General features: G+C 47.8%; 1 protein-coding gene across 3 annotated transcripts in view; it reads right to left on the bottom strand.

Moving 5' to 3' along the window:
• Positions 1-3,738: 3,738 nt before the first annotated feature.
• LOC105703178 overlaps positions 3,739-20,045 on the bottom strand; it is a 95,342-nt gene continuing 79,035 nt past the window's right edge. Inside the window, exons 4-11 of one of the 3 annotated variants that reach the window (XM_012431349.2) lie at positions 15,551-15,685; positions 14,718-14,882; positions 12,029-12,163; positions 10,976-11,245; positions 9,992-10,366; positions 9,299-9,721; positions 8,882-9,182; positions 3,739-8,806 (exon numbers count right to left, since the gene is read on the bottom strand). In XM_012431349.2, the coding sequence (XP_012286772.1) occupies positions 4,974-8,806; positions 8,882-9,182; positions 9,299-9,721; positions 9,992-10,366; positions 10,976-11,245; positions 12,029-12,163; positions 14,718-14,882; positions 15,551-15,685 (5,637 nt within the window). In that variant the 3' untranslated portion in view covers positions 3,739-4,973. Of the gene's footprint in view, positions 9,183-9,298; positions 9,722-9,991; positions 10,367-10,975; positions 11,246-12,028; positions 12,164-14,717; positions 14,883-15,550; positions 15,686-17,569; positions 17,842-20,045 lie in introns of those variants that run through there. The other 2 variants (XM_023432443.1, XM_023432442.1) reach the window with 2 other exon arrangements.

Here is a 20,045-nt window from a genome sequence, read left to right on the forward strand (position 1 = left end):
GCTTAAATTGATCTCTCGAGCTAGTGGCTGCGATTTTTTTCGGAGGAGATACAGGGTTTTGCAGTTTTTGTGAGTAGTTCTTCACTTTTTCAGCCGGTTCTCCGGCTGCCCAGAGTTGTAACAGGTGACAAGTGCATTAGCCGTCTGCATCCTCCACCGGAGGTCGCACAGGACGCGGTCAAAGTCAACGCTCTAACATGCTAAACTGACAAGAGGTCATACGAGAAGCCAATACGCGTTTATCAAAAGGTTTCGTTCGTTTATTAATGTCGAAAGTATTTTTAAGACAAACACGCGCAACAAAATATAAAAGGAAAGTTTGTACATCGATGTAGCACGTGAATGGGTTCGCAAGTAACGCGATACATAGGCTGTGAAACTTTTAACATCTAGCGATAATGTAAAATAAATTCCGCGCTTGCTCCGAGATCAGGTTGCTTCCATCGCCTCCAATCATCGTCTGAATTTCGCCAAGGACCTTTTCGATAAATAATCTGCGATAAAGGTACTCTCTAACTTAACACAGGATCCTACGTAGCATCGTTAGTATCAAAAATGCGGCAACTACATCTGTCCCTCTCTTTTCTTTGGCGAGGTTGCTCTATCGAAACGAAACGATGAAACGTCAGGGAATCGACATGCATGATTTGATGGTCCATATAATTTTTTGGTCGAGATTTTTTACAAATCTAACGAGATGTCTCGTCGGAGTCTTTTGCACGGACGACGAGGTCTTAGATAAAATCTTGACGAAGGAATTGACCCATATAAACATGCTCGATAATGGACAAATGCTATCAACGAAAGATATCGTAATTATTGGTCTTTAAAAATGAAATTTAAATATGAAAATTTATGACGGAGACAATGCATGATCGACATGCATGATTTGATGGTCCATATAATTTTTTGGTCGAGATTTTTTACAAATCTAACGAGATGTCTCGTCGGAGCCTTTTGCACGGACGACGAGATCTTAGATAAAATCTTGACGAAGGAGTTGACCCATATAAACATGCTCGATAATGAACAAATGCTATCAACGAAAGATATCGTAATTATTGGTCTTTAAAAAAGAAATTTAAATATGAAAATTTATGACGGAGCAGAAGCTCACGCGTGATTTCAGGAAATTCAAACGTAAATTCATTATTCATTTGTTATCCAAGGGATACAAATTTTTCAAGTTAAAGCCTTGCCTCATCTTTTTGAAATATCGTCGATAGTATAAGATTTTGAAAGCTCTCCCTCCAGGAGAATTAAAAAACTCTGATCCCTGAATTTGTTGAAATCAAGGGCTCCTATGAATAGCAGATTGTACGTTAATTGAGGCAAAGTTGAATCGACCGAAAAGAAATTCTTTTCTATCACTCAAAGGAACCGATCGACCTGGACGAGAACACAGAATTGGAAAGAAGTTTCCGAGAGGTGTTCTAAGTCGCGATTCTTCTTATGAAGTCCTACATAAACGAGATTAAGTTCTTCGTGGATTCTATCGGAACATCAAAGGGACGTCGATTAATCGAAAGGCCAGTCGGAATTCCAAAACTTCCCCATCTTCAGGTTTAAAAAATGGCCTTCCCCCTTGGACTCTACGAGAACCGAAAATCGAGTTTTCGGTTCTTATAGTTCCGAAGAGGAAGGCCGTTGACAAGGAGATGGAACAAAGTCCTTCCGGTTATCAAAATCCTGAAGGAGCCTCCAAGGACCGAATCTCTGGTCGCTTCGGGAATTCCACGTCTTCCGACGTCGTTTTTATCGACCAGGGTGAATTTTATTCATCCAGCAGTTTCAGATCCGACGAGGACGTCGGATTACGCGAATCCTTTGACGCGGCATTTGAATCGCCCAGGTTAAGAGCTGCAATCATCGACTTGGTCTCATCCGAACCGCGATAATGATAGACAAAGACGAGAGACATCGTTCTCGTCGGAGGGTGAGGACGTTTTTGAAAAATTCGATTTACTGATTATTTTCCGATTGAGTAGCAGGGAAGAGTATCGTCCCCGGCATCCGGCAAAAGGAAGAGCTCGGAGTTCAAAGATAATCAGTCCGATGATAAGACGTCTACATCCCCTCTTACAAGGAAGGTATCCCAGGTCGATCTCTCCGATTTCATTTCTTTTATAATACGTTATAGTAGACTAAAAACTAAGCGACACGTATTTTTTTTTATCTGCCATTAAACACTTTAAGGGGGTGAAACCACCATCCAAAGTAAGGACTGTGAGGGGTGGCTCCCCTCTTAAGTTTTCTTTCTTCTAATTCAGAAAACTATATTTTTCATTTCCCGTTATGGGAGAGCTTTTCCAGGTGGATTGGTTAAAAAATGTTATATTCATGTGAGTGAAACTGCCAAATCGCCCCTTGACATCCTTACTTTGGATGGTGTTACATCCCCTTAAAGTGTTTAATGGGAAATTAAAAAAAATACGTGTCGCTTAGTTTTTAGTCTACTATAACATATTATAAAAGAAATGAAATCGGAGAGATCGACCTGAGATATCTTCCTTGTTAGCGTTACAGTGGCCGAAAACCCAGCCAATAGAACGATCTATCGAAAGGCAGATGTCCAGGTAATTTAGGAAAAAAGGACCTTTAAGGGATACCGGAGAAACGATGCCCTCGTATTCATTTTACCTCAAGGTTTGTTGCAGTGCGCACGAGTCTACAAATAAAGAAAGAAAAAAGAAAAAAAAAATGATTTCGAAGAGGGGACGAAAAGTGAACATTTCTCGACATCCCAGAAAAGGGAATTCGTCGTCGGTCGGACTTATCGGTGACGGGAGGTTCAATGTCGATCATTGTTTTTTACTCGGATCGAAGGGGGATAGCTCCAATTTTGACGACGAGGAGGGCAGCCTCCTCGTTGCTCCTGTCCTCGAGGATGAAGTGCTGCTTCAGGACTTCTGGTCTCGGCTGCCCCGTCCGCGCATCGAAGACCTCTCCTCCGGTCAACTTGCGTGAGCAAGATTTTATGGTACTCGACAAGTGTCTGCACCTCCTGACAGTAATTGTTTCTTTACCGAATCTTAAAGAAATGACACAAGTGCGCCTAAAGGTTCATTTTCCAGTTTCCTTCGTCCCATGGTATTATCAACTTGTTTAACTGTTACGAGAAAGCGTGAGTCAGATTTTATGGTACTCGACAAGTGCCTGCACCTCGTGACAGTAATTGCTTCTTTACCGAATCTTGAAGATATGGCATAAGTGCGCCTAAAGGTTCATTTTCCAGTTTCCTTCGTCCCATGGTATTATCAACTTGTTTAACTTAGTTACGAGAAAGCGTGAGTCAGATTTTATGGTACTCGACAATTGCCTGCACCTTCTGACAGTAATTGCTTCTTTACCGAATCTTGAAGATATGGCATAAGTGCGCCTAAAGGTTCATTCGTCCCATGGTATTATCAACTTGTTTAACTTAGTTACGAGAAAGCGTGAGTCAGATTTTATGGTACTCGACAATTGCCTGCACCTTCTGACAGTAATTGTTTCTTTACCGAATCTTGAAGAAATGGCACAAGTGCGCCTAAAGGTTCATTTTCCATCGTCCCATGGTATTATCAACTTGTTTAACTTAGTTACGAGAAAGCGTGAGTCAGATTTTATGGTACTCGACAAGTGTCTGCACCTCGTGACAATAATTGTCTCATTACCGAATTTTTAGAATGAAAGGTAACGCCCTACCATGCAAAACTGACAAGAGGGCATACGAGACGCCAATACAGATTCATCAGAAGGTTTCGTTCATTTATTAACGTCGAAAGTATTTTTAAAACAAAATACTCATGCAAAAAAATATAAAAGGAAAGTTTGTACATCGATTTAGCACACGGATAGGCTCGCAAGTAACGCGATACATAGGCTGTGTAACTTTAAACATCTAACGATAACGTAAAATAAACTCCGCGCTTGCCTCCGAGATCAGGTTGCTTCCATCGCCTCCAATCGTCGTCCGAATTTCGGCAAGGACCTTTCCGAAATAACCTGCGACAAAGGTACTCTCTAACTTAACACAGGATCCTACGTAGCATCGCTAGTATCACAATTCCGGCAACCACATCTGCCCCTCTATTTTCCTCCGCGACATTGTTCTATCGAAACGAAACGATGCATGGTCGGGCGATCGACATGCATAACTTAAGTATTCACCCTGTCAACTTAATCTACTAACGCTCTAATTGATACGCGATAAGCACTAACGGAGCGATCTACGTCTTTGTAAGGCAACGTAACGGAATCCTAAATCAAAAGCTCTATTTACACGTCCACGTGATTATAGAATGCGACCAATCAAGGATGATGGATCATTACGAGGGAACGACGCGTCGCAATGACCTCCATGATTCGCCACGACCGCGGAATAAAAAGTACGTCTAACCTACGCGTCGAATACTGTAAAATGCTCATGTCGACGGTAATACATCAGTAGCTGCGCGACGAAGGTCTTTCATACACGACTTGGTCTTAAAAGTATGTTTAACATCTGTACAAAGCACGCAATTAATTATAACGAAACGCGCTACGCGTCGGACTCCATCCTCTGCACCTGCGTTAGTCGTTTTACTCGAGACGCGTGAAATCATGTTCCTGCTCCCAGAAGCCTAATTCCTCGCCGATGGGATCATAGCCAGGATATATCGGACTCGCAACTCATTTTCGAATAATCGAGTGCAGCTTGAATTCCCCGAGCCGCCTAAGCTAGTGAAATTGTAAAAACGAGAAAGCTGCAATCGAGCGTTACTTCAAATATTAAATCCGATTCAGTCAAGAGTAAAGAAATGTCCGAGGCAAACTTGGAAAACCTCGGGATTCCAATGGCATAATATAATTGTATGGAATTTAACATGTCGGTAGGAGAGCTTGCAGAGAGGTTGGCTAGAGACGGGAATATATGTTGAATCCGCGTAACATGGAGTCCAAGCTCGTATAAATCTCTAGAAGAGTCCTAATTCGCATAGGTGGAAGGTGTCCTAATTTTTAGGTCGGAAGCGCGACATGTAGTAGTCACAGTCGGTGCAGTAGATCGCCGGTTCGGTGATCTGTTTCTTTCTGCACAGGTGACAAGGAGCAGTCCTCGAGGACGCCGAAGTCGCCATGGATGAGGATTTCTGGATGGAAGACGTCGACTGGGGTGTAGGTGCGCAGTTCTTGGCCCCTGGTTGGAAGTGCACCTGTTTGGTCTGTTTGGGTACCGGTGGGTGTTGGTACGTGGGGTACTTCATGTTGGACTGGATTTGTCCGTTTTGGAGAGGATTTGGATAAGTCTGGTTGGGCGCCAAGACGTTCTGCTGATCCACCTTCTGAGAAGGTGGCAGTCGTTGATAGTTATCGAGTCGCTGTTGATAGTTTTGGATAGACTGTTGTTGAGAGTGGTGCTGCTGCTGCTGGTGTTGGATCTGTTGATGCTGATGCTGCTGATGCTGCTGTTGCTGATATGAAACAGCCGTCGGGTTAGGTGGAGGTTGGTATTGAGGTAAGGGCTGTTGGCTTGACCTGTTGATCTGGGGAACGGGTTGATAGGGGAAACTTTGATAGGAACTATGAGAATATTGACCCTGAGGAGAAGAGGAGTACTGCTGATATGGATTTGGCGACTGGTTTGGCGGGCACGTAAACTGTTGTCCATGTTGAACGGTGATAGGGCTTGCATTGTGGCTCGGTATCCTCTGATTCACGGCGCACTGTTGTTGTTGGGCGGTAAGTTGTTTGTTCATCTGGTTGTGCTGCTGCTCCATTGTCTGATAGTTACTCTGATAGGTATTCTTCGGACAATTCAGCTTCTGTTGTTGGATTCCACCGGTTTGTGGGTACTGAATGTGCATCTGCGTGGGATACGGACTGGCTGGTTTTTGCGATTGGGAGGCGGGCACGACCTGATTCCGCGGATGTGACGTCTGCGTTTGCGGATACCCAATTTGCGCTTGCAGATATGGCGCATAACCATTCTGAGGAGGGTAACGGATCTGCTGTTGCAGTTGTTGCTGCAGTTGCGGCGAATAGGACGTCGGCGGTTTAGCAGAATTCGTCGGCGTTGCCGAATACGTCTCCCTGGTGACATCCTGACCCTCGGAAAAGACTCCGAAGTGTTTCTTCGCATCCTGAATTAAACCGACGGATTCGTTCGAGTTCTGCCTTCCAAAAGTGGGTCGAACAGTGTCAGAGATGGAAACTGGATTGACGCTCCTCAGCTGATCCTGAAAAGGCGTTGCCGGAATGCTATCAGCTTCGCTCTTCAGCGGCAGCGTATGTTGCTGAAACTTCGGCGTTGGATTGTCGCGGTTCATTTCAGCCTCTTGAAGGCTTCTGATCTCTCGCAACACTTGGGCAGTTTCCGGCTTGTTCATGGCTGAGCGCAGCACTCTTTCCAAGATGGGGTTTGGTATATACGAGTCCTTTTCGTCGTCTTCTGCCGTCGCGACGAGCACCACCTGATCGCAGAAAGAAACGCTCTTCTTCTTCCCGATTCTTCGTTTCACCTTTCTAGGGGCGATGTCATCTTCGTTTGGTAAAATCGTAGTGTTTTGTATAGTGTTCTGCATGGCGACCTCGCTGATGTCATCTTCCGGATAATCAACCGGCAGACCGTTCTCATGCGGTAATGTCAGAGACATCGATAAAATCGCGGCGTTCAGTCCACTTCCTTGAACATGATTGCCGTTGGCATTGTTTCCAGCAGCCGACGTCATTGTAGGAACAAAGTTATGTTGGCCAGAAGTGGCGTCGAAGCTGGGACTCGCGGCTACAGGTTGAATATCCGTCTTGACGTAAGCAGGTACGTTTTCTGAAGAGAATTTAACAGGTTTAATATCTTCGGTCTGTTGGATGTCTTGAGAGATATCCATAGCCGGGGATGGAGAACTGCTGGGCGGCTTTGTCTGAATCTTCACTTCCGCCTCGGTTTTGGCAGCGGGCTGCAATTTGATCTGCTCGAATCTGGCAGCCATGTCCTTAACGGATGACGAGGAAGTCACAACTTTTGCGCAATCCGGAACATCTCGTCCTTCATCCTGTGGCGGGTTAAGAGTATTCATCATCAGGTCACTGGTCCTCCTGGTAATAGTTGTGCTCGCCGTGGAGGTTATCATCGATTGCCTAACTTTAGGTATATCCTGATTCAAGTCTAAAGATCCTTGCTTTTTCATCCTTCTCTCGGCCTGTTTTGCCTGGAGTTCCCGGAGCCACGTTTCGTTAGAGGTCTTATCATCGTCCTCATCTTGTAATCTCTTCTCTTCGGCGGACTCCGCCGCGAGGATCTGTTCTCTCTTCAGCTGCAACTGCGCCAGCAAGCAACTGATCTGCTGAGCTTCCAATTGCTGCTGAGTCCGGCCGTTTAGCTGGTATTGCTGCGTGTCGTCCTGAGGTGGTTGGGAATTTGCCGAGTCGTCAATGGGAGGTGGCGGAGGTGGAAAGTCCTCGCTGGCTTGTCTGGAGTGAGACACTGGATGAATGGATGGGTAAGGAGGTGGCGGAAACTCCTCGCTGGGTTGTCTCGAGTGGGAAACGTTCTCAGGGTATGGAGGTAGAGGATCGAGAGGTGGTTGTTGCTTCACCGGGCTCTGTTCACTGTGGACGTCGGCTCGGGTAACCACGAAAGTAGGCTCGTACAGGATCCCATTGGCGTATTGGACTACGTCGTCTTGTATTCTGGGTTTGTTGGAATAGCTGGACTGCGTCGTCGCTGAGGAAGTTTGCTCCGTCGTCTGGTAGGACGGAAGGAAGGGGAGGGAATGAAGTTCCGAGGAGTAGTCCGCGTAGTTGGAGTTCCTACTGGATTGCACGTTCACGTTTGAGAGATTGCCCTGATTCGCGTGGTTCCAATAGGTCGTTTTCTGCTCCTGATCGGAATTCCTGGCACCTCCGTCCGTCATGGGGTAGAGAGGTTTCTCTGCCTGTTCGATACGCACTTCTCCGGGACACTTAGCTTTGCTAAGCTGTGAAGTGGTTCGCAGCGGTGGAGGCGGTGGCACCTTGGCCACGTGCAACACCTTACCGGCACTACCATGGAAGCTCTTCCTCATCAATCGACTTCTCTCCAGATTCGGGTTCCCCGTATTTCCAGTGGAATTTCCATTTCCTGCGAATTCCAAGTGCCCCTCCGACAAGTATCCACTCAGAGTTTGCCCAACTTCGTTGCCTTTCAGACCAACACTCGAGTCGTCCACGGACTGCTTTGGCAAACAGTTCGACGACACCTCCGAATTCGCCACATTTTGGCCATCCTGTCCTTCGCGGAGGTCGGGCATGCTCCGGTTCTTCCTTTTGATCAGGCCACCCATTAGCAACTTTCGCCTGATCTTGTGCTGTTTCTTGCCCTGCTTCGGGTCAGACACGTTCCCATTGCTCTGCGTCGACTTGACTGCACTGCCTTCCGCATCTTTGGTCTTCTCCACTTTGCTGGTCTTGGAGGCAGGCGAGCTCTTGGTGGACGGTGCCACGGAGAAATCCTTCGATACGTTCTTGTTCCTCTCTTCGCTTCGGGCCCTCTTCTTGTCTTTTTTTTCGTCTTCGCAGCGTTTTGCGCGGCCAAATAGGCCGGTTCTTTGCGTCGGCCGATCGTATAGCATGTATTCCTCGTCCTCGATGACGTTCACCGCGGTTGCTTTACTTCTGAGAGTCTTCTTTTTGGGCAACGTCGCGTAAATCTCGATGCTTTTTGTCGCCGGTTTGTCCACCACAGCAGGCGTGTTCACCAGAAGTTCGCGACTGTTCTGCCGAGAGTGGTTCCCCTTATCCCTGGAGCTTTGCCGGGAGTGTTGTCCGGATTTGCTGCTTTCCCTGCTGTGTCTGCCTTCCGGTGCTCCTTCTGAAACGCAATCACTGTTAGCAACCCGACCCATAACCGAACACCATTTTCCCCCTATCCAAGAGGCCAACGAACCTTCTTTCTCGCCATTAGCTATCGCCTGCTCCTGGAGGATCCTTCTGTACAAACTCCTGGTCCTCATCACGCAGGTGTTGTGCTTCATCCTCGCGATGGTTATCGTTTGGGGATTATTGTACGGAGCATCCATGGCAGCCCTGGCCTTCCCACTGGCAGCACTGCACAGGGCAACGGCAGTACCAAGATCTCCGGCATCCTCGGCAGCCCTAGATTTGTCCAGGAGAGCGTCGGTCTCTTTGCAGAGGCGCTCGCAGTCGTCCCCGGAAGATGGTTGATAGCCCTCCGGAATTTGTGCAAGCTGCAAGGATGAAACAATGTAACGCGTCCTAAAGGGTAGGGTCCAAATTCGGCGACCAAATTCCATCATTTGGCTGCATGGATGAAGGTAGTCAGAAACGAAGAGCGTGGTCTCACCTGCAGGTTATGCTTCAATCCTTGCTGAAGCGGGAGACTATCGGTGGAAGACAAAGAGTAAGAGTCGTAACCAGCATCATAGTGGCCGCTGCTGCTGCTGGAGAGCTCCCCGGATTTGCTGGTGGGGCTCTTGGGCACCCCCGAGTTCCTCTGCATCTTGTTTACGATGTATAAATAGGGGTTCTCCATGGTGGTTGACGAGCTGGAGGATGCGCTGTTACGATCGCCCGACCAGTTTCCGGAATCTCGTCGTCTGGGCACGTTCATATGGTCTGGAATGCTAATTCCATCTTGCGGAGTTGAACCCGCGCTCAAACTCCGCGTCAGCTGCATCTGCTGCTTCTTTTGTTGCTGCATCACGGTCTCGACCGCTCGTCTACTTATGTACTTTGATTCCGCGTCTCCGTCCACCACGTCCACACCCTGTGTGCAATTAGTCAACAGCCCATGAGCACCTTTCAACCCTTCACGACATACCGATTTAACTAACTGCTTGATCACATCATTCATCCTTTAAATGTGTCGTTCTGGATAAACGAATACGTTAAATATGCCGTCGATTCCACGGGATCGACATATCGTCAAGAGTTCCATTCAGGCTGTACAATTTTTTTTTCAAGTCCGCCCTCAGGGGTCGATGCCATATTTAACGTGTTCATAGTTAAACGAATTCATGTGTTCAAGATGACGTACCTGGTTGCCAAATATGTTATTCTGGATGTCTGTTAAATTCTGATATTCGCTGTAAATCCTCCTCTGGGTGTAAATGTGAGGGGGGCTGTCGGGGTTGGGAGTTATGGCACGTCTTGCGGTATTGTTGATCGGGGGTTTTTCAGGACTTGGTGTGATGGACCTCCTCGCGGTGTTCTTCGGGGGAGTCTTCAGGCCGTTTCCGTTCGGAAAAGGGGTCACCACTTTTGGGGCGTTTTCCGTATTCACGGGTGTCCCCCCAGGAGTCGCGTAGAGCAACAAAAGTGGCTGGTATCGACCTCTTCTGCATTTCTCCACGACTTGCTCCCATCGTGGCCCTATCTCCTTCACGGTCGCGTCATCGAAGTAGATCCAAACCTATGGACGACAGTCATTGATAATTCCATCATCGCCATTGAAACTAAATACGAAAAGGGGTGCATATATTTATTCTAAAATAATCATTAAAGTTTCGACAATAAGTCATATTAATGCGTTCCCAGTCGCGTGGGGCGTTCAGACTATTTCATGTTTTCAATATTAATTACCGTGACCCCGTGGGTCTTTTCGGACACAAGAGAAATTTCCAACTGAAATGTTTCTTGTAAATGTTTTCAATGATATTGAAGAGGAACTTTTAATATGTTTAACATTAAAGACTAGTGGATAACGCAGGAGGGATCTCGATAAGTAGCGCTGGATTCTTTCAAGTTGTCTAAAAGCTCATAAGGGATGAAAAAGTGGATCTGGATAAAATGGATCCAGGTATGAAAGGAAAGCAGTATACATAATGATAGTCATGGAGGGTTATATGTAACATTTTCATAAAATATTTTAGAAAATACTGTATCGATGTCTAAATATCGCCTATAGTGGGATATGTTAGGCATGTACGACCCACGTATGCGTAACCGGAAAGTCGTCGAAATTTGGTCTGGCAGGAAATGCGTTAATCCATGTAATAGGGTATATTTCTTCTGTTATTACCTTCAGCTTCGTGTGGAAGAAGAAGGTGGAGTAATGCTTCCCGTAGTAGGTGACCACACCGACGAGATTGTGGACGGTAGTGGCACCCCAACGGGAATCTACGACGCTGTGAAAGACATCGCTCAGACGTAAAGATGTTCCCACTGTCGCAAAGACATCCATGATGTGCTCCAAAGACGGTCTTTCGCTGTCCCATACGACGCCAACGGAGACAATCTCCGGACGGTTCATCAAGGTTCGGCAAATCTGAATCTTCGCGCCGCAAGAGCTCTGAAACGCGAAATTGACGTACACGTAAGCATCGGAGAACCTTGGCGTAGAATTCCTTGGCAATTCTCATGGTTAATTTAGTTTCCGCCTTAACGTTATTCGCAACCTTGCGGGCCCAGGATCCGGTGTCGCCGAGAGAAAGCCACGGGCTGACGTACTTTCATTCCCGAGAAAACCCTCGAGGAAGATCCGGAATGATCATTAAGGAATGAGTCAAACTCATCTCACGTAACTCCCCACCTCTAGGAGGAGTGATTTAATTTCCTTCCCTTTTTAAATGAAATATCTCCAAAATGATTACTGGAGCCGCATATATGGAAATCCCTGTGTTAACCGATAACCTGGAAAATTTAGAAGCGCGGACCGGAACTGCAGCAAAACGTGACTCGACATCGGGATTTAGATTAGGAAATCAAAAGTGCCGTGAAAATACGACTTGTCGCCAGGATTCAGAAGATAGGACCGAAAGCGGGGCAAAAGGAAGAACGCTGCAAAAATGCGGTAACTCATTGAACGTGTATCTACGTCCCACCCGGGAGCGGACATAAATCCAGCCTCCATCCATAAATCCTTGCATTGCGGCATACCCTACTCCGGCTTTCATCTTTCGACCACCCTGATTCACTCGTGCGGCTCCGCAGAGATTCGAGGAAGAACCGCAGACCTACCGGTCCGCGCCTCCCCCAGCGTCGATTCTTTATACCCTTTTCGGTCCAGACCTTCGTTATCCCTTCCGCGCCTATGACTAAATCCCGAAAAATCTTCCAAAGCGATGCTACTTACAGGACAGTCGCGAATGTCGCCCATGCCCCCGGCTCTTCTCAGCAGCTGTCCGAACAGATCCGGACTGGTCCGGGATGCTGGCGGAGTCTGACGAGCCTGAGCAGTCAGGGCCGAAGCCGACACGTAGTGGACCATCTGGAATTATCGGAAAAAGCCATTTTGTATTAGGTATTCCACATTTCATTGGGCGAGTTAGTCGTGTTGGTCGTTTTTTGGATAGTTTCTTCCGAGGTCCGGCATATCGGAGTTAACTGAACGTCGAATAACATCCTGCACTTCCGGTTAAGTGAAATCACCGGGTGGCGGGGATTTGCAAGCCGCAAATAATGACCGGAATTTCTAGGCTTAGGAAATTCATCGGCAACGCAACATCGCCGCCGGTATTGCTCCCCATGCGAGGCGTTGCGAGAGAGTAAAAGCGATCGGCCATGACCGATGCGGATCGTAACGAGTTTTGTTACTCCTTTTTCCACTGTCCTCGTCCTGACGACCGAGATATCGGCGGTCTAACTGTGCCCAGGACAATTCTACCGACGATTTGTTGTGCACGGTATGCGGGGTGTTGCAAAAGAGCCCACCGCCATACTTGCCGAAAATCGAACAGAAAAATACTGTATTATTTATTGTTTCTACAGTGCATAGTTAACCTGTAATAATTAATACCGCCAACAAGGCGCATCAATTAGTTAAAAGCGAATCTAAGACCCCACCGTAAGTTGCCTTTTCCTTACATCGCAGACCGCAGACCGCGGCTATGTTTCAATTAATTGTTACAGATAAACTATGTACTGCAGAGGAAAAAAAATAGTACAGGACCTTTCGACTCCACTTTCAACTAGGGTTTTTGCTAGGTAAACTGTATTAATCGATTTCGTAACACCCTGCTTATAGGTACTCCTGAAATTGGAGGATTTGCGAAGCGAAATAATGGTCACGAAAAATTTGCAAGAATTTTCAAGTTAGTTGCATATGAACAAGTCATTAGGTCTATAGGTAAGGAATAATTCTATGTACAGGAATCAGGTATTTTTTATGAGGATCTGTATTGACGATAATGAATTCATTGTGATAGTTTTTACACGAGGCCACGGATTCACGTTAATCTCGACAACGATCTGACATAATCTAAATGATAACATCTTCGTATTTAGATGTAAATGTGGAAAGTGGGTCGTCACTCCTTGAATCCAACGTCCCGCGTACACGAATTGGAGGTAACGCCACCAGCAATTTTGTAAGATCCTGTTTAATTAAAGCGAGATTAGCGAGGGCTCACATACGAATCCACGACGAAACGAAAAGAAATTGCGGCATCCCCCGTTTCTTGGCCGAACCGCATCTAATGAGCCATTAAATCCTGATTAGCTAATCCTCTTCCTGGGTGCCATTCAACACCTGTTTAGGGTTCCTTCCCCAAGATGCGTAGAATTGACGAACGTGCTCCCGAAATCAAGCTCATACAGACCATCCCAATAATTGCACCAATACACTAACTAAACATTAAAAAAAAAAAAAAGAAGGAGATGTCGCAATCCATCAAGGACGGTAAGCCCCAGCAAATTAGCAGAGAAGGAAATCATTAATGCTCCTGAAATTCACTGTTAATTTCTCATGATACTCAAGGAAACAGGAAACGGTATGGGGCGCCCATTCCTACATTTCGAATCTGCCCAACAAAAGGTTCGTTTGCGGTTCGGTTCCGACTCTCAATTTAAGCGAGATCATCAAATCAGGGAAGACGGAAAGCTTTGGTACTCCCCAATTAAACCGTCCACTTTTCAAGACATTGCAGGAAACAGTACATGCGTATCTATGCCTAAATCCCAAACTCGCCTTACAAAAAGATTTCTCACGCTTTGGCACAGTTACAATCATCGATTTCAATTGAATCATGAAATCAGCAGGACAGAAAGTTTTGGACGCTCCTTAATCGATTAAACCGCCCATTTCTCACGACGTTGCGAGAAACAAGAACCGATACGTGCGCCCACGCCTAAATCCCAGATCTGCCCTACAAAAGGTTCTTTGGCATAGCTCCGATCATCAATTTCGATGGAACCATCAAATCAGCAAACCAGGATACCAATACTCCTTAACCAATTAAACCGTCCATTTCTCACGACGTTGCGAGAAACAAGAACCGATACGTGCACCCACGCCTAAATCCCAGATCCGCCCTACAAAAGGTTCTTTCACGTTTTGGCATGATCATCAATTTCGCCACAAGGTACCACCCATCGGCCCTGTTCCCACATGGGCCAAGGTCTCATCCACCAAGACCCACGGGTCTTGAGAAAAGCTGTGCAAAGACCTGGAGCGGCACCTTGCCACCGCTGACAAAGATTAGCAGACCCTGGCGTTCACCCTAGGCAAAAGCCTAGGCATCGACAAAAGGTCCTACCTGCGTGGACCAAAACGTGGGAAAAAGGCCGCAGGGTGCTCTCGGACCTGGGATGGGAGAATCTGGGACTTGGATCGGTTCCTCGAAATTTGGTCCGAGTCAAAGGTGGCACCAAAAATGGGCGTGGGTGCCGACACCCCGACCGCTCGCAGGAGACCAAAACGACAGGTGGTCCCAAGGTGCACCTATTGGCGCGGTATCGGTGGACCCCAACTCCGAGTATTACCTGTTACGGTTACCTGGGCTTGTGTACCGTTACGACGGAAGGAGAGGATACATCCGACTTACCTGTGTGAACGGCAGCGGCTCGGAAGTCGCACCGCAGGCACCGCAAACGCTCTGCTCCACGAGCGTCATGGCGAACTTCTGATGGGGCACACAATGCCGGGCGCTGCACATGTCCTCGGCCTCGCCGCTCGCGATGTGCAGGTGGATGCGCAACAAAATGTTTTCCTGAAAAGAGGAACGAAACGGTACCGTAAATGCTTGGTTCGGGAGAGATCGAGACACGCGGATGCTGATGGTAGTGACTTTTCGCCGGTAACGGGTTCGTGCCGATGGCAGGTCGAGGTGGTGGTTGTCTACGGTGTCTTGGAATCCAGGTCTTTTAGATGGTCTTGGATGGGCCTAGATGGTCCGGGTAAGTGAGGAATTTTTTGTGTTGGTTTCAGCGTTGGATGAGACGTCATTTATCTAAGATGGGGTTATACGATCCGAGACGGTCGGAGAATACGAGAATTCTTTTTCTTTGGGTTTCGGTGTTGGATGGAAGACCGCTTACCTCGGATGATCTCAGATGTGGTCTTTGATGGTTGGGACTAGTGGGAAACTTTTGTTTTAGTTTCAGCGTTGGATGGAAAATCATGTTCCTTGGATGATCTCAGATGGTCGGTGTAAGTGAAGGACTTTCGTTTTGGTTTCGGCGTTCGATGAGAAATTTTGATCTTGGATGGTCTTGGATGATCTTAGACGGTAGGAGTAGGTGAGGAATTTTTTGTTTTGGTCCTAGCGTTTGATCGTATATCGGCGCATGAAATGTCACCTAATTCCGGGAGAGGAGACTCGGTGCAATCGCGGAGAACCGATCTGTTCGCCAGCAGCGACTGGTTCCAGACACTTACGAAACATTCCGCCGCGTCGTCCATGAAGCCCAGCTGGAATCTCTGCTGATCCAGGAAACTCTCGGCAAGTGCACGTCGCAGGGCATCTGGAGGCAGTGCACTCTCCTGGGAGAACTGCAGTTGCGAGAAGAGATCCTGAAATGAAATAACGTAGGAAATTAGCGAGCGCGTTCGTACTTAGCGATCGATTCGCAATCAATTACAAGTCTTGACTAAACGGAGTTTAATCAATTCAAAGCGTGCTGATTAACGTCTTAATAGCTTCATTGCCATACCCCCTACCGTCCTTAGTCTGTAGTTAATTAAGACAAATTATTGAAAACTCATTGACGAATTATTCAGAGAAACGGAATAATGGAAGACTCATCGAAGGCAGTGCCGATCGTTTAGATTTAATCGTACTCCACGACGAGTGTCGTTATAAGCAGGCTATTTCTCTGGGAACTCATTAGCGGCAATTTGGCATTTTAACGACTCGTTAAACGCCATAACGAGGAGGAATTTCGAAATCCCTTGGTTAGCTACTCTCGGTACGCAGGACGAGAGACGATCGATTATCCGAGAGAGGCGACGTCGATTGGAATCTAAGCAGAAGTCATTGATCTGCACCTGGTGGTGCACCGCAGATTAAATTACGTAACTCCGAAGGGCATCGACGATGCATGGAAGCCTGCAATCGATTCTCCTTAACCATCGTTTGCTATTAATGATCTTTCGTCGATGATCCAAACGACCGAAGAATCCTCGACCTCCCGATAGACGAGTCCATCGATTTATCGGAAAATCACCAGACTTTAAAAAGTAAATGAACCTCAATATCGTTTTTCTAGACTTACCATCGATAAATCTTGTCGAGTAATCGAGACAAACGAGTTTTCATCGCAACCCCTGCAGCGCAATTGCACATAGACTACCGGCAAGCGAAATTACCGTAGAAAGTGGACATTAGGTGCGAAACCCGAGCATCAGAAAAATCGGGAAACTGCATCTGTCCGACTTCCCGTATGAAATTCCTGAATGAAAGGCGTACCTGTCTCTTTACCAACACCTGCGGAAGTGTACCGACATGGCCATTACCCCCGCGTGTGTACACGCGGTGCGTATGGAGATGTCGCGAAGCTAGGAAGGTGGTTAAGAGTCGCGATTGGAAAGGAAACGTAAAAAATGAAAAGAGAAAAAAGGAACGCGTCGGAACTACGTGGCCACGCTTCCTGTCCAGGGAAAATGATGAATGAAAGCGATAATATGCAGGCGAGATCGCGGACTCTATTAATGATCGATACAGGTCGTAATGATCCTTGAGAAGGATGCGTCCACTTGGCAGGAAACACTTTCACTGGACCGTTCAGTTTTCCTTTGTGGTTTTGAACGTTTTTTTAATCCATAAAGGATGTTTCAACGAATGTATCTTATCAAGGTTAGGTTGAAATAATTGCTTGATTATTTGAGCATTTGTACCGCACCGAGGACAAAGGTGGCTAATAGAAATTCTACAATGGTCGGAGTCAAGCCTAGCGCTAATCAAGACTCTAGAAGAGTGCCTACCAGGTGCAACGAGAATAGAATAATCAGGATTCACCGGTTCGAACGTTTCCAAGAACGACGAGAGGAATTGCAACGAGAGTTGCGACGCATGGAAGGATTATCGGCGAGTGGAAATAAAGAGCCTTGGGAGATTTTCAGTGGAATCTCGATAGAATTCTATCATTGACATTGTTAACGTCGTAGTGACTGGATAAGAAGTCCTGCTGGCAACGAAAAGCCCAAGGAATCGTGAATGAAAATTGACATAATCGAGCTCTTGACGGAGCCACTTGAGAGTCGGGAATGAGTACCGTCCAAAGGACGCAGGAAAAGGAGCCATGTGCAATGTTTCGAGGGCTTTCACACGCCGGCCACTTAAGAAAGTACTTAAAAGACCCTCAATGCTTCGACCATTAAAGATGACTAAAAATTTCCCTGGGAACGCCGAAAAGACCGGCCCGACACCTCTTATATGATTTTCTTAAGTTATCGTACTCTCTTCGAATCAATCCCTGGAGAGTCCTCTCGTTCCATGCCGCTGTCTTCCTCTTCTTCAGCCTTGACTTCAACTTCGACTTCCGAGACATCCTTCGGCGTTTGGTTCCCAGCGGACGAGGGCGAAACCTCCTGCCGTACTTTGATCCACTTCAACATTTTCCGATAATTCTTCGTCAACCTTTTGATATCCAAACTCTTTATCGGACGACTCTGTCGGGTAACGAGGAGTCACTTCAGCTAGTCATCGATTTTTCAGAAACTAATCACTCGAGTAAATCCACATGCGCTGCTCGGTTAACATAAAAAGGTTACGAGCGATCCGGACCGGGCAAAGATGTCTTCCGGTATCATCTCGGAGTGCGCCGATCTCCAAGGAATGAAATCGGAGTCCCTTGAAGAGGACTCCTCCTCGGAAATGTCCGCTAGCTGCCCAGCGAATGCCGACAAGGACATAAATCGCCTTCGAAATGGTACCAGCTCCTTCCAGATGGAACTTGCTCGACCAGGAAGCCCATTTGCGTTATATTCGAGCGATCTCTGGACCTTCCTTTTATGCGTACATATATACCCCGGGAGATAAATATGTTCCCAGGACTCCCGTAGCGATGATATCCAGCAGATCCCGGCCTACAAGGGTCCTGCCCGCCCAAACGCACAGAACGGTCGACACGCTCTAGGTTACTCGAACGTTAATAACAATTGCGTCGGCGCATAACTTGGGCGGGAGAAGTGAGAGAAAATACTAGCCGAAGGTCAGCTCCTCTCCCCGTCTCCTTTCGCCGGGGAGCTCGGCTGAAAAATGGCGACATATCGTGCAAAAGAAGTCCACTGCGACACCTCGCTCCTGCGGACCTCCAGTCTGGATAAAGCACCATCGGCGTAAAACGAAATCCGATCGTTAACTAAATTCAGCCCCAAAACCAGCGAATCGTCCTTAAAGTATCGGCCCAAGGTGTTTCCATTCCATAGTTTTCAGGATAATAGCTGAATGATCAGCAAGGACCTCCCAGTCACCGTTGGTTCTTGTTCGTTCTTCCGCCAGCCGTGTTCGCCACGTGCTCGCGACTGGTCCCATCGAAGACCTCACGTGTCATCCCGAAGTTCCTCATTTCCTCGCTCTCCACTTCCGGATAGACCCGGAACGTATCAGCCCCTTGCCTCTCTTCGATCCGTTGCCCTTCTGGATACCACATCCCAGACACCGAGAAGACTTCATTACTAGAAAATGACCCACACGTGGGAGGGTCTGGACGCATCGCGTATCATTTCCCCTGATTAGAGAAACGCACCCAGCAATCTGCGGCTACCGGAGAGAAGAACCATTCCGCGTCCCCGAGACCGCCTACACGACACTTAGGGCTTATTGCGTGATTGCCCTTTGACCAAGCGCCTTCTGCACGAACTCCGGAAGTGGGGACCACTAGTCTCCGTCTCGGTTTGACCTCTTCACCGACAAAACCAACGTACCACCGATCAACGCGTCTTCGTTTCTTGTTCACTCGGAAGTCCACCACGAGGGCCCAAATCCCAACCTTATCACCCAAGGGATGTTTCCCCAATTAAGCGTCTTCGGCGTGTCCCTTTTAGTGACTCCCATCCAACGGTCGTTGGTGTCAGCTTCCCGCGTTGACGATGCTCAACGAATAGGTCCTGGGCCAGGTCGGCGATCCCTCGGAAAATCCGGTAATGCCTCGTAAAACCCAGCCAGTCCACCAATGGCAGGTAAACCCGAGGTATAGGCGGCGCACCGACGGAGCACTACCTGCAGGCGACACCGTGGTCGCGTACCTGATGAGAGGAACTCGAGGAGCTCCGGAGAACCTCCCACCAGCCGGCAAGGGACGGAGCCCGATCTACCCGAGGCCCCTTCCCCTCCGATAGATCCGAGAAGTCGAGTGACGTCACCCCCGGCGAGCCGGCCACGTTCACCGAGGGGGCGAGAGAGAGGACCGACGAGACGGAGAGAGACGCAGAGTGACGAGGACCGGCGAGGGGGGAAACCCGCGGAGGAGGACGGAGAGAGGAGAGACGCCTAGGAGAGTCGAGGCACGTTGCTCCGGAGGACAAAGCGACGAGTACCTTCCACTCGGCTTCCATAGGGCATCTCGTAAATGCGCTCTCGGAGCCCCGACTTGGAAGGATGCTGCGAAGGGCCCCAGAAGAATGGCACTCTCTTCTTAGAGGAGAGAGTTATGGGCGCGGGGTTAAGCGTCGGGGGTTCGCCGGGCTCGCCCTCGATCCTTGAGATCGCCCAGCGAGAGCGGCTTCGACGGAGAGATCGGATCGCTTTGACGAGAGCAGGGGGACTCGTCTTATGGGGATGTTTAGATATTTCAAGAGAACTGGGAACAATGTTTACGCGTGCCCACGGTTTGCGCCATCCCTGATGATAATACCGCCGGAAGGTCCCGTGCAATTGTTTCTTTCGACCGTGCACAATTTGAATACAAATTAAGCGATAAACAGGATTAGA

Source organism: Orussus abietinus, unplaced genomic scaffold, assembly GCF_000612105.2.
Source record: "Orussus abietinus isolate OABI.00-Male unplaced genomic scaffold, Oabi_2.0 scaffold305, whole genome shotgun sequence".
In the NCBI taxonomy this organism is placed as follows: Eukaryota; Metazoa; Arthropoda; class Insecta; order Hymenoptera; family Orussidae; genus Orussus; species Orussus abietinus.